The sequence below is a fragment of the Dunckerocampus dactyliophorus genome, chromosome 13, assembly GCF_027744805.1.
Source record: "Dunckerocampus dactyliophorus isolate RoL2022-P2 chromosome 13, RoL_Ddac_1.1, whole genome shotgun sequence".
Lineage (NCBI taxonomy): Eukaryota > Metazoa > Chordata > Actinopteri > Syngnathiformes > Syngnathidae > Dunckerocampus > Dunckerocampus dactyliophorus.
The window spans coordinates 26,676,395-26,690,697 of record NC_072831.1 but is presented as its reverse complement, the minus strand read 5'-3'; the positions used below and the strand labels follow the sequence as shown (position 1 = coordinate 26,690,697).

The window sequence follows — 14,303 nt, the reverse complement described above, 5'->3', positions numbered from 1 at the left end:
AATCACTATCTGTTGCGATAAATAACTTAACGTTTACATTCTATTTAAGTCATATTTTGAAATAATACGCATTTGCAAACTGTGATAAAGTACGTTACAAAAATGTATCCATACTTAACATGTTACTGTATTATAATAAATTGGTTTCTAGGTCGTCCTCGGTACATAGCTACACTGCAACCAAGATTGTCGCCAATCGCTGAGCTGTGCTTCCAAGATTCACATCCAGTCGCCGAGCTGTATTCTTCCAATATTTGTCCAGTCACCGAATTTGTCTTAGAATACGTTTCGCCTCTCATCCGAGCAGGCTTCATCAGTTCATGCTGAAAGACTACATGGGATACACACCAGACTAGAACAGCTGTAGTCTAGGACCTTGGTGCAAGATCCTATGTATTTATCCACTAAAGGAGGAGACAGGTACAGACATGAATGGTTGGCTCTTGAGTGGTGTCAAATGACGATCGTTTGGATACAATGGAGTGGGAGTCAACAATGGTCATTGGGTGGTGTCACCTTCGTTAGCATCCTATTCACATGTAATGATAGTCTTGGACCCACCTCAGACCAAGGTGGTTGTTGTTTATTTGTTAGAGACGGCATCTCAACCTTTACGTAGATGACTTCCCTCACTCTTCTTTCACACCATTCTTTTTCTCTGTCCAGAATGCGTACATTTTTGCCCTCAAGAGCTCGTTCTGTTTGTGGTGCAAGCAGACCGCAGTGTCTTGACCTGAACAGTTAGCCCGTCTGTGTTGTGCCATGTGCCTTCTCAGTGGTTATTTGCTTCATAGGAGTAGCAGCAGGATCGACTTTATACAGTACTGTACATTCGGAACACAGTTATTCATCAAACAAAAACAACCGCCCGAACAGGGACTTGAACCCTGGACCCTCAGATTAAAAGTCTGATGCTCTACCGACTGAGCTATCCGGGCTCTGATTGTGATTGTTGGCCATGAGCTCTTGAACAAAACAAAAACAAAGGAAGGCCATGCCAGTAACACAGCGTTTGTAATTTTGCTAATCGCTTGCTTTTACGACTCTAGACACACAGTTGCTCGCTTCCGTTTAATAGCTTAACTAACATCTGTACAAAATGTTTATTTTACAGGAACTATAAACACACATTTTGTACCCTAGCACTAAATCACTACACCCTGCCTTGACTCGCCAGCTTGCCGAACTGTAAACATTGCCTTTATTAACATTATGGCACACATCCCTTTTCATAAGTGATTTCATTTAAACATTACAACATTAAAACACATGCAAACAATCTAGAGTTACAGCCTCTGCATTAAGTCATTAAAGTGCATCATTGTTTTTTGTATTGACATAAAAACGTAAAAAAAAAAGTAATGCTTCTACGCTATTATGTGATGGAAATGGATGGCTGGATGGGTTTATATTGAGAGAGTGAATGATGCACTTCTCTTGGTTGGAATTAATGCGTGATAGTCATGCACTTGTGCCGGTGACACGTTTGCTTAGGATTACAGCTGCAAAAGAATCCACAGATGTTTCTACAGAGACAATAGATTTCCAATAACCACAACATGAGTGCAACGTGATTTCTGTTGAATTTGTACACAAACCTGCAAGTTCAATACACACCACATGATATTGGTGTGTTATCTTTCGACAAATACAGGACCTTCTCTTACTGGGCAACATGTATTAAGAGCTTCTATAGAAAACATTTCCACTTGTGTAGGTTTCATCCATGAAAGTCCCACATGATAAATTAAATGACCATTGTAGACAAATCTTCTTCGTCTCAGACCCCAGGAGAAAGATCCAGCCAAGACTGGTGATGTGTGTTAGGAGTGGTTGATCCCAAGGCTTGGCTAACAAACCTTAAAAAGTGACATATACAACAAGAGTGTCAGTTTATTTCCAGTGTATGTTTTTTTGTGCAAATTCCGCACACAAAAACAACCTTGTGTATGTGCGGTGGCATCTCATCCTCAGAGCTCTCCTCTGGTAGTGACTCATGGCGGCGCGGTGCTGCCGACTGATAATCCTCAGCCCACCCTCCCATCGGAACACGGGCTGACCTTGTCACCACTTTCCCCCCTAAAGAATCTGCCAGAGGACAAAAAAATAACATCTTCATACAGAGCTGATGCAAGTGTAAAAATTCTGCCTTGACAAAGATGCTCTGTTTTGATTGTCAGCTCATATGGATGGGGGGGATGCTTTGGCAAGACACAATACAGTATGTATGCCTATAGTAGTTTAATGTGTAAAACTGGATTTAAAAGGTGCCAACAGGCACGCATTTTTACCATTGCACACGCCCGTACGCCTCGCCGCCCAAGAAACTGAAGAAACAAAGGTAGTCTAATAATTTTTTTTCCTTGCCTGTATGTATCACTGTATTACTTTACTTTCTACAAAATAAATACATATATATACACACACACACACACACAGACACACACACATATGGTTGGGGGTAGATCTTGCGTAGGTTCATGGCGGAGACCAGGGATCTTGATCTCAAAAAGGTTGGTGACCACTGTCGTAGGATTTCGAGCAGGGGTTGGCAACCTTTAGCATCGAAAGGCCCATTTTGCCTCCTCTTCCAGTAAAAAAACAAAGTCTAGAGCCGCAAAATATTACATAGTTTATAAACTTGTCGAAGTTGTAATCTTTTTTTAAATGTTACCGGTTACAGCAACAAAATTCAACAAATAAAAGTGCAGCAAGCATGTGTAGGCCTACTCTGAAATAATTTAAAACGCCTTTTTTAGTGGTTCCCGAATTTATTTAAAATGAAAACAAAAAGAGGCCAATTTTAACATAAAAGAGCTCACCAGAGTTCACATTTTTGCAAAGGTATGTGCTGTTTGCTCAATAGTGTTTATGGCTGTGCTGAATTGCCATCAATAACCATTCTATTGAGCCTGTCCTTGACTGTCTTTGCAGAGGAAGGCATTCATTTTCTGAATAATTTATTTTTCTTTTTTTTTAATTCAAAGAATTAAAAACATTTGACATTTTGACATTTTTATTAACGATTCTTTCACGTCTTCTCCATCTGTGAACAGCTTCCCCCTCACGATTTCATGTGCAGCCCAGTGTTGCCAACTTGGCCATTTTCTCGCTAAATCTGGAGACTTTCCAAACCCTCTTGGTGATTTATTTTCCCAAAAGTGACTGGCGACAAATGTAGGCAAATGGTATTTGGAGACGTAAAAGTGAAAAAAACGTATTGTTGTGCCCCGCCTCTTAGCAGTCACAGGCAGGGTGACACAGTCACTTCCCTTGCTCATCCAATCAGCAGTCAGAACGCAGTCAGGCTGCATTCAAGGACTTGAGGTAAGTCGGATATTTCAAATTCTTTTCGACAATGCACTTTCCCCTACATCAGTGTTAAAACCTTTATTGTATTTTTGTATTGTATTTTATGATGTGAGGACTGCAGATGGAAATTAACTCTGAGCTAAATCTGGTGCAGACATCTTTTTAATGAAACTGCACACTGTCCTTAAACTAAACTCAAACTCAAACTCACACTAAAAAAAAAATCACCGAGCTCAGCAAAGGGAGCCACAACAAGAAGGCCGAAGAGCCGCAGGTTGCTGGCCCCTGGTTTTGCGTATCAAAACTAGGCTTTTTTTTTTTTTTTTTTTTTAAATGGGTGCACCCATTGTCTGTGGGTTTTCAGTATTTGAGGGACAGGTCTTGGATCGGAACCCCCGAAATAGTAGGGATATACCCAATTTCCATGTTCTAATAGTTTGCTAAATATTTTGTCACTAATGTGTTCATTCTACTGTAATGACGAATTTCAGCTATAAAGGATTTTGTACTGTTCTGCCTTGATGGAGGTCGGCTCTCTATACTCTATTTACCACTGTATCTGCGCTGGTTGCTCTGTTGCGATGAAGCCCCCTCCTGGCCCATGGCGGCGCTGCTGTCAGAAACCGAAGAAGGGATGACAGTAGAGGGACTGGGTACCGATGTGGGGAAGGTGTGCGAGCGAGGGAAGTTTTTGTAGCGTGAGCTGGGCACGCTCTTGACCTCGTCTGGGACGCTGTCGCTGCTCTCGTCGCTCTCCTGCCTGTGCCACGTGTGACGCGAGAGCTCGCCGCGCGACTGCTGCTTGTGCAGCTGTGAGGAAACCATAAAAGGAAACCATAAAATAGGAGATGCGATATTTAGAAAAACTGACGAAATATAAAGACAACGTAGACATTTCTTCTTACCTCGTGTATGTAAAGTGCATGGATGCTCATCTCCGTGGAGGCATACTCTGACAGGACCAAACTGGTCACCTGACCCTCCCAAGCACTGCTGCCTGAACTCACAGTTCGAGCATCCATCCTTTTGGGAATAGAGCAAAAGATGAAAAGATAGGCATTTCAAGGTGAAAACAAGAGGCAACACCAAAATGGAAGGTGCGTATATCATTCTTCATAGGTTCATTCTTTTCAGTTTTTCCCCAACCCCTACTTTTTAGCTGAAAATGTTTCATGCTGCAAAGTCTCTTAAAACTCCAGCTTTACAGATATCATGTCTCTTCTAAATTACATCTATCATGACACATTATGCTGTGGACAGAATGTAAAGTTAATTAATAGCACCGCCAGCTAATTATTTTCCGAGGGAAGGTACTTATTTGTAGTTTGGTGTTTATTTGTTCATGTGGACACCCAGCGAACAGTTGAGGTATGGCGTGGAAGAGTGGAAGAATTAGAGTGAAAGCCACTTGAGAAAATACATCCTATGTTTAGCTTAAAAGCAGTACTATATTAGGCATAATTCCCATGGAAAACGTTCCTACCCGGAGCCTGCCATAGTCCTGCTCATGGCGGAGGTATGTCCAGTGGTCCTATAGGCTGCACTCATGCTGCCTCTCAGGTGAAAACTGCTGCTGATCGGGGAAAGGGAGCGCAAGGCAGATGCCCCATCACTGGCAGCTAACGCTGCTGCTGCATGACTGCCCAATGAACCATCCCTGCCAAAATGAACGGAGGCCAGGGTGGACGGTGCCGCCAGAAGATTAGCAATCAGGCTCCTCGGCTATGAAGAAAAAAAAAATCTAATTAATGGACAACCTTCAACACTGCCATACTAGAGCTCGAGTGCCTCACAGTACTTCAGATTCGGAGAGGGAGAGTGGATGACAGTCTGGAGGTGCCCCGGTGGCCTCTCGCTGAACTCTTTCCTTCAGCTGGCTGATGAAGTGCGTGGTCTCTCGGGGAGGCTGCCATTGGGGGTTGGTGATTGCAAAGTGCATAAGAGACAACTCTGTCTTGCCGTCCTCCGCTTGTTGGTAGATGGACGCCTCAGTCTTTCCCGCAGACATCCACTATGGATGACAAAGACACGCATCTTACGGCAATGCTCTCCTTCATGTACACAAGCTTCTTATACACAAAAACCCAGCAAAATCGCAAATGCATCCACCCGTGCCTCTTTAAAAAGAACCCAGTAAAGCAGAATGTTGCGGTAATCGGGTAACTTCCTGTTGGGGAATTGTGCGTGTGGGCTTCCCGGCATGGCTTGCGGGTTATAAGTACAAAATTATTAAAATAAAAGTATTGTTTTTCATGCACACTAGTTTGTAAGCATCTATTTCGATACCCGCAGTCTGTGTGGTGCAGTTACATTGTGTGTTCCACATGTTTTCTTTTTGGTTGCACTGTCAGTGAGGGAGGCAATTGAGTTGATAAGCTCCTGTTGGTTTGTGATTTGTGGGTAAGGTTGTTATCTGAAGCTGATTCACCTCCAATGTAGGACAAATGAGATGGGTTTTCTGCCAATATAGGTCAAATTATGGATTGTGAATTATTGTATTTTCCCACAAAAAAAGGTAGGATTTAAAAATCCACAAATTTGCGGGGTTGTGAATGCTGAATCGCGAATATGCGAGGATCCACAGTAAGCAAAGCATTCTTATCATAGTAATTGTACGTACATGTTTTGATATGTACAGGAGCTTATTAGACCTGTCCAGGTGTAAACATACCGCCGGATGCCCATGTTGCCTGATGTCCATCTGGGCAAAGGAACACGTGTCTCCCACCCCCACCACCTCTACGGTGAAGTTCCTAAAGAAATCTATGATCTCTAGGGACTTCCTCCTCAAACAGAAGATGAGGATGATGGGTGTCACCACAGGACTCAACAGCTCCTCTAGTATGAACACCTAAAAAAAGAACGCTTGCTTCATATAGAGACATGTCAAAATGCCCATTTGGCCAGCTGGGTATTCATACTCACTGCTTTGTACTGGAAGAGCTGGGAGAACTGGTCCCGGGTCTCATATCTGTGTGCATTGCCCTGCCAGTGGTCAGGCATGTAGTGTATGTGAGCCAGGATGATGCGCAACAGCTGCTCCGGACAAAAGACCATGTGTTTATCTGGAATAAATGACCTAAGGAGACAGCGAGAAGCATCTCATATGACGCCAAAAGACTCTTTGCTTAATGGCACAACCTCCTACCTGCAGATTGTGATACACACTCCCAGCAGCGTAATCGAGGAGAGGACATGTTCAACCGCGAGCACGTCCTCATCGTAGATGGTCAACGTGATCAAGACTGCCAGAAGAGACCCTGCAAAAAAGGCGACATTCTTGGCCACCACGGTTAGCAGAGGAGAGAGGAAGCAGTTCATGTACTTGGAGGCAGCCTGCAAACGACAAAGAAAAGGACGGAATGTTCATGTACATCATAACCCTAAAGCAAGGGACAATACAATAGAAGCTAAATTTTAAAGTAGTCAAGTGTTCAGCTTGTGGAGCAGTATAGATTTACTATCCACTGAAAATGACTTTAAAATAGAGGCACCACACATGTCCAAATTGTGTCGTTGGTGTGAGGATTTAGTGTGAGCACCATTGTTATCTAGCACTCCCTTAATTCTCTTGGATATGGCATTCACCAGAGCTGCACAGGTTGTTACTGGAATCCTCTTGACTCCTCCTTGATGACATCACTGGTGGAGCTAGTGGATGTTGGACACCTTGCGCTCCTCTACCTTAATTCCTTCGGCAGGAGGCCAACTCCATCACCTGCTCAGCAAGGAACTTGATCCTCTTGGATGTGTTTTTGGTTTGTCGTCATAAGAATGTCATAGCAGATGTTGGAATTCACACTTCCCCTCAATGAACCACAGTTACCTAGTGTCGGCAGCACTCATGCAGCACCAGACCATTCTACCAGCACTGCGCTCGAGTCATTTTCAGTGGTTTGCATGGCTTCCATCAGCAGTATGAAAGGGTCTACTATACTAGATAACTAACCTTGTAGCCTTTGCTAAGGCGAGACATGAGCTCATGGTCCAGCTCATTGAAGTGGCGCAGGTAGCATCGACCGTACAGAGACCAGCACCTCGCCCCGAGAGAACCGGGCTCTCGCTTGATCACCTTGACAAACACACCGACAACGTCTTCAGGTCTTTCAACGGCAGACAAAATTGTTTGAATGAACCAGTCGTACCTCTGTGTAGCTGAAGAAAGCGTAGAGGATCTGCCACACCAGGATGACGGGACACAAGAGGAGGTTGGCCACGCCGATCCACAGGATACGCGATGCCAGTCTGTCAGCCAGCTCCAGGCGATTTCCTCCTCTTTTATACTCCGACTTAAGGCTCCATTCATTCTCAAACAGAGAACCTGAAAAAGTACATAAAAAGTAACCACTTGTAGACCACTAACATCTTTTCAGGCTTTGTCCAAATCACATTTGTTTGTGGGAGATTATTGTAAAGATTTTGAGGTACAATGTAACTTTTTCATGTGTAAAAAGCCCATGATATAAAATCCCTCACATCAGCGCCTCTCCAACACCAGGTGATCGGTTGAATACAATGAGCACAGTATACAACATGGAACTATTGACTCAGTGATTGAGAAATGAGGAGCAACTACAGTATGTCAAGAAAAATGGGTAAAAGTCGAGGGACAAGACAAAGGCCATGTCCACACGAACAGGGACTTGTGCCTGTGAATATTCTCATTCATCCAGGTCATTGTTTTCTCAGGGCATTGAATCGATCGCAACTGGACTGTTCAGGATATCTTAGAAGACGTTTTGCCTCTCATCTGAGCAGGCTTCATCAGTTCACGCTCAATGCCAAGGCGAGACAAACACTAGTCTTACTAGATAGGACAGCTCTCGTGTGAGGAGATGGTGTATGATAGTATCATAGTGTCCAGACAAGAATGGTTTTGTCTTTTAAGACATGATTCTCAACTGGTGGGTCGCGGGTCCTTGCCTGGTGGAGATGTGACGTTCGCAAACAGATCTCTTCTGAATGACTCTTTTAAATGACGTATAAGAACCGATTCGGAGTACCGAGTCGTTCGTTTGTGAATGTCACGCAAAATGTATTTGATTTCAGGAGTTCAATTAAAACAAAGAGACAAATTAAAGGCTAAGGAATTGTTTTTATTTTAGTGTGAACCAGTAGTTTACAATATTGAACCTGGACACTTTTTCTAATCTTTAAAATACTGAAAATGTTTTTTATTAGAAATACAATACAAATATAAGACTCTGTGTGTAGTGATGACCAATTTGGGTCGCCACTCGTCATGAAGGGGTGATAGATAGTGGGTACCGCAGCCAAACCAGTTGAGAACCACTGTTCTAAGACTACCCGAACACTCCAGTTGCGATCGATTAAATGCCCTGTGAACGGCTGACTTGGCTGCATTATAAGCGCCTCTGTTCATCAATACAGTGATATATTAGATGTGCAATCATGTCTACATTATCCTTAAAATCAATGGTCATTTACACTCGGGTTCCCCAACCACCGGGCTGTGGAAAACTTTCAAGAGCAATGATTAAAAAAAAAAAAAAATCACGTTTTAAAAAATATTTTTGTCAATAACTACATCAAATTTTATTCAATGCATATACATTTTGGAAATAAAAGCTATTATTTTATTGGTAAAATAATATAAAGTTAAAAAGCCTATAGTTTTTACAGGTTTACGTAGATTTGTTTCATTGTTTCGCGCAGCATTTATTCCCAGCAGTCCTTGAATGCATCATAGCTATGTGCTCGGAGGCAAAGTGAAAGTTTCTCTGGTGCTGCCACAAATAGACAGATTTTTCCCGTTCTTATTTCACCTCGCCGTTGCTCCCAAATGCTGGTGCTGGGTGTGAATGCTTAAAAGTACGCTTTGATGACGTTATTATGTGTGTGTTGAGTGTTCATGTTTATATTTATTCGATGTCAAATTAATTCATGCTATCACACTGGCCCAAAAATAAAAAAAATAACATGATTATCTTCTCACACACAAATGCTGAAGCCTGAGTTTTTTGGGGGGTTTTTAAACACCACTCAGGTCTGAGTTTTCCAAAGGCTCAGTTTTTAAGGCCAAAACACTACATCTGCGTGTGGACAAGGCCAAAACGCATAGAAAAATATGCATTTTTAAAATATCTGTATTCTACAGTGGCCGAGAAGTGCAACACAAAACAACAAATGAGCATTTCAGGAAACCCATGACCAAAATACGCTATTTTCATCTGCTACATTCATGATGTCTGACGCGGGAGATAAGCTTTCACCGCTGTTTGATTGCCTTGTTTTCCACTATTTAATGTCTTTATTCAACACACCAAGCACACTCACACCTTTAGAGCTAATCTTTAGAACAACATGCACCGTTACTGGCCTCCTTTCCTGTCAGTCTGAGCTTTGGTACATTCTCTTTCCGGTTTGTGTGATTGGAACTCGTTTTGTTTTTTGGTCATGTGTTTCTTGAAAACCTAAATTGTCACCCTTTCACCCTTTGTTAATGTGTTTTCTGAAATACTTCTTTTGACTTTGGTTAATTTGTTTCCAGCAATGTTCAAGTGTTTCATAGTTTGTAGAGTGTAGTATTCCAAGACTCTTTACACAGAAATCCAGCAAAATGGGTACACAAGAGGCGTAAGAACAGATCCGGCCTGTGCATTTCATTTTCATACAGAACCCAACGAAAGCAGATCTTCCTTTACTTGTCGGACAGTGACAATCGCCAGCACAACAGGGCAGGAGAAGTGAGTGTCAGGTGTTAAACCTCACACTCAGGTTTCTGCATTGCCGAATACCCTTTCACACAGGCAGCATCTCACCTCTGATACTACTTCCGAGGTGGTAAAATTGCAGGGTCTAATGTGTCCACGCTGTTCTTAACAGCTATACAGAGCAATGACACTGAAAAAAGCCAGACAGGCCAGGTCTTATCTGTCTGTTTACACTGCAGTCACAATGGCAGCTATCCTGGCTATGTGATTCCATGCCTGTTTTTCTTGCTTACACTGCCTTGATGCACATCCAAAATAACCAACACAAGAGAGAAATGTCTCATCATGTAAATCATACACCCCCTGTACTACACATTGAAGAAAAATACACTCCTTCATAAACAAAATCCAGCTGGCATGCAAACACACACCTGGACCCCAAAAGAAGATGAGCTCAAAGTTATACTTGAGGCCGCGGGTAAAGAACACACTGTCTCCAAGTGCAGGAAGTCGAAAACGCACGGGAAGGAGAGATTTGTTCACCATGGCGACCTGCAGAGGCAAGAAGTGGTGTTGAGGTTAAATGGCGCTTCTTCAGATAAAAAACATATTCGGTATAACGACCATGTAGTTTTTGAAGCGGAGGATGCGGTGGTAAATGTCCAACTCTGTCAGTTCTTTTTTATGGATGCAGATCTGGTGCTCCTTCTGGATCTCCACTATCCTGGCCTGGACCTCCTGCCATGTTGCATAAGGCAGCTCAGACTGAATAAAAAACACACACACACGTTAAACACAAAAAACCAAATCTAAAGCCAGCATTACAAGGATGACTGGTCTCACCATTGTCATCTTCAGGGCGTGAATGTAGAAGGATCGGATCTCCCAGTAGCAGCACACGTTGTAGATGAACTTCACCAGGCGGTGTAGCCAAAACACCCCAGAGATCATCAGCACAAAGATCACAAATGCATTGTCTCGGATGCTGTCAGATAAAGAAAGACATAACTTTCCTATTACTGTACTGTGTTTACAGAGCTAAATACACTGCTCAGACAAATACAGGGACTACTAAGGGTGCACACTGTACTCATGGCATAACAGGAAGACGGTGTTCGTGTGGTGTTTTGCTGCCACGTCGTGTCTTTGGGAACACTCACATCAAGGATCACGTCTTCAATGAAGGTAAAAGTAACCTTAAATGTCCACTTATCCCTTTCATTCATCATTTATATTCATTTTTAATTGCTTACGGCATATAAAACTATAATTGTAAAACTATCAAAACGGGTGTTGTGTTAACATTTTTGCTGTCTGGAACGAATTAATTGGATTTACATTATTTTTTATTGAAAAAATGGATTCAGTTTGCGCCGTTTCAGTCGGAGTCGGATCTTCTGGAACGATTTAATGACGCTAACCAGTGTTTTACTGTAGGTGATATAAATAAATGACTTTATGAATTGAGTAAATACTAGGCCTGCCACTAATTATGACACTTTGATAAATTGACATGTACGACATGTACGTACGCCTGTTCCATTTCCTCCTCTATCTGTAGCGCACAGGCTGGATGACAAGAGGGTTCACTCTGCTTGTGTCTGAGCGCATTGCTTGTGCAGTATAGTCCAATTAAGGGAAAGCGTGAGACTCCCGCCAGCTATTCAGCGTCTTTGTCACAGTACGTGGAGGCGGGGGCTAGCTACGTAGTGATTTAATACTCTGAAGGCTAATATAAGTGAAAGCACAAAAACGAGGCTTTGCACTGCCTCAGCTCCAGTGTGGATGTGCTGTTGGGCATTCGGCCCGGTGGTTGGTGTGCTTGCTGGGACGTTTGATCAGCGAAGTGAATGTCGTGCCGGACGGCGCTAGCTCGAGATACCCAGGGTATGTGAAGTGGTGACGCCCTGTGATTCGTAAGTGCTATAATAGGCATCTTCTGTGCCTCACAGATACACTACACTTGAACACCATCTAGTGGCTCAAATGTGACATGACAATGTGATCACTGAATGATAAACTTAATGATAATATGGCCTAAAAAAAGGTCGAAATTAACGATTATCGTCGATAATTTATGGCACAATTTTCGACCAGCAAAATGTGTTACCGTGACAGGCCTAGTAAATACACATTGTTTCAAGTCCCAATCTTGTAAAAAAGGCAACCATTCAGTATATTTTCTGCAAGTTGAAGTGAATTATCCCCACCGTCCACTGCAGACGTCCACCGGTACAAAGGCGTCGGGCAATGTGACCTTTGACGAATCCGTGTGATTCACAAACTTGTTGGCAAAGAGGATGTCGTAGTCCACGCAGTTGGCCAGGAAGACGGTGAAGCCGACCACAAACAGAAACTGACTGCACAAAAATTCACCAAACCTATTAGAAACAAAGTCAAGCTCTACAGAGGATTCCAAAAGATACATGAAAAGGATGCGTACACCAGCTCGAAGATCTCTCCCAGCAGCATACAAGTGAATCCATTCTTCTGATGCAGATTATAAATGTAATGGATGTTCAGGAAAATTGTATTAGCCAGTACTGGACATCATAATTTACAGTACCTCACAAAAACGAGTCAACACACAGCCATGTCTAGGTAGCTGGCAACACAAGTTACAGCAAGATAATTGTGTGCCTCTATTGCCTACACTCACTGAGGGGAAATAAACCTGAATGTGCAAACATGAATATTTCAAAGGATATTCTCTGGAAAAACAGATCCAGGTTCTCTATGTGGTGCCACTGGGCTGCAAAAATGTAACTAAAGGTTAGGAATGCTGTGGTTACGCATTACTAATGCATTGTATACAAAAACCAAGAGGCGATAATGTGTTTTTTTTTTCTGTGTGTCATACATTTAGCTCCCTCTGGAACGTGCATCAGCAGGTTCTCCTCCCCAGGGGGAGAGTCGCTGTATGATGCCTCCAGGCGCTGGTACTCTGTGTCAAAGTGTGCCATCGCTCGAGTAGCGTCAGTCTCACCACCGGGTCGCCACGGCTGCCGCTACTCCCTGCAGAATGGACGACATTGGGGAGAGGTAGAAAAGATAATGTGCAGTAAACATGACAAATAACTTTCATTTGATTATTTATTAAACATACCTTAAATGCTCCAATTTACGCCTCTATTCAATGAACTGCGGAGTCCCCTATAGCGGCCGGGTGCTTGGTCTACAAAAGCAAATAGCACAGTAACAACTGGGATCTCTAATTTGCATCAGGTCAAAAAAACATTGGCATTAAAAGCTGTGGTTGTAGGCAACCTGATGCATTTTTTAATTAACTTCACAATATGGCAGTGGCTGCATGTGAAGTACCATGATTTATCTACCACTGCATGGACTTTAAAATGTCGGTGAGTGTGTGCAATATAATTGTTAATAGAGGGCTACATTTTCCTTTCCACTTTCTCATGCACTCCAAATCTTTATTAAAGTTAAAACAATTAACTTGTTATATATAAAGGGCCTTTCACATTTGGACTGCTCTCCAAAGCCTGCTTGCAATTAACACCCCTTCTTCTTTGCAGTTTAGGTAAATTAAACGCCCGGCTATAATGACAGCATTTATTTGATTACATTCGTGCTTAACTTCTTTTAACACGTGTGACAGTTCATGTTAGCCAATGACATTCTGAACGTTTAGCACACCCTCCTATTATCTTTTAGCACAATAATCTCGGGAACTGTACAAGATGATGTAAGCGTTCCTTTGAGATATTTGTTGCCATGATTGCGTCACTCCATGCATCTGCAGAGCCACCAGTTGTATATCCGTTTTTTTTTTGGTGGACCTACTTAAATGAGACACTATCACAGGAATATGTGCTGCATAGATGTGCTTACCTCCATTCCTGGACAATGCATCCCCTCCAGAAGTGGACGTTCAACATTCCCAACTGGGAGAAAAAGGGGATACGAGCGTGAAGCCTTTTGATCAAAGGCCACAATGTCATAAAATGACAGGGATGGTCACACACAAATTTGACGAGGGTTTGTTTGCAGGTAACATACATTTGCGAGGTGGAGCAATGGAAGTGGTTCAGGTGTTGTTGTTGACATCAAGGAGGGCCGCCTTGTCCGCAAAAATGCACCTCGTCGGTGTCGCTGCATGTAAAGTCCGCGTCAATCGGTGTCAATTTCAGCAACTGACGTAATAATTAACCGTCTGCTATGCATGAATTTCACCTGACAAGTGGTTTGTTTTCGTTTTCTGTTCCCTACCCTCATCCGCGGCAGGCTAGGTTTCATTTTTAGCAAGTAGCTAGCAGCTTGCGTCAACGCGGGGGGGGGGTAGAGCCAATCAGAAAACGA

General features: G+C 42.8%; 1 protein-coding gene and 1 non-coding gene across 3 annotated transcripts; both read right to left on the bottom strand.

Moving 5' to 3' along the window:
• Nucleotides 1-790: 790 nt before the first annotated feature.
• On the bottom strand, nucleotides 791-14,251 carry atg9a (ATG9 autophagy related 9 homolog A (S. cerevisiae)). 2 transcript variants are annotated; one of them, XM_054796170.1, is made up of 21 exons: nucleotides 14,004-14,251; nucleotides 13,836-13,888; nucleotides 13,093-13,161; nucleotides 12,847-13,001; nucleotides 12,695-12,738; nucleotides 12,430-12,494; nucleotides 12,197-12,346; nucleotides 10,830-10,971; nucleotides 10,611-10,751; nucleotides 10,418-10,538; nucleotides 7,458-7,633; nucleotides 7,262-7,384; nucleotides 6,461-6,648; nucleotides 6,238-6,391; nucleotides 5,984-6,163; nucleotides 5,111-5,323; nucleotides 4,796-5,034; nucleotides 4,218-4,335; nucleotides 3,864-4,122; nucleotides 1,943-2,088; nucleotides 966-1,859 (listed from the first exon to the last, which is right to left on the bottom strand). In XM_054796170.1, exons 4-21 carry the CDS (start codon nucleotides 12,947-12,949, stop codon nucleotides 1,851-1,853), a joined length of 2,571 nt encoding a protein of 856 aa, XP_054652145.1. In that variant the 5' UTR covers nucleotides 12,950-13,001; nucleotides 13,093-13,161; nucleotides 13,836-13,888; nucleotides 14,004-14,251; the 3' UTR covers nucleotides 966-1,850. The 2 variants fall into 2 exon arrangements, with proteins under 2 accessions (XP_054652147.1, XP_054652145.1); XM_054796172.1 differs by lacking the exon at nucleotides 5,984-6,163 and having other exon boundaries at nucleotides 791-1,859.
• trnak-uuu (transfer RNA lysine (anticodon UUU)) lies at nucleotides 866-938 on the bottom strand. The gene has a single exon. It is a non-coding gene; the product is annotated as a tRNA-Lys (tRNA).
• Nucleotides 14,252-14,303: the final 52 nt, after the last annotated feature.

What these genes read in the sequence shown, in the direction of transcription:
- atg9a (XM_054796170.1), bottom strand. Translation starts at nt 12,949, where the DNA reads ATGGCACACTTTGACACAGAGTACCAGCGCCTGGAGGCATCATACAGC. An exon ending in ACGCCCTGAAGATGACAATG is followed by an intron (nt 10,752 to 10,829) that starts GTGAGACCAGTC and finishes TTTTTTATTCAG; the next exon opens with TCTGAGCTGCCTTATGCAAC. An exon ending in GGCAACATGGGCATCCGGCG is followed by an intron (nt 5,324 to 5,983) that starts GTATGTTTACAC and finishes TGTCATCCATAG; the next exon opens with TGGATGTCTGCGGGAAAGAC.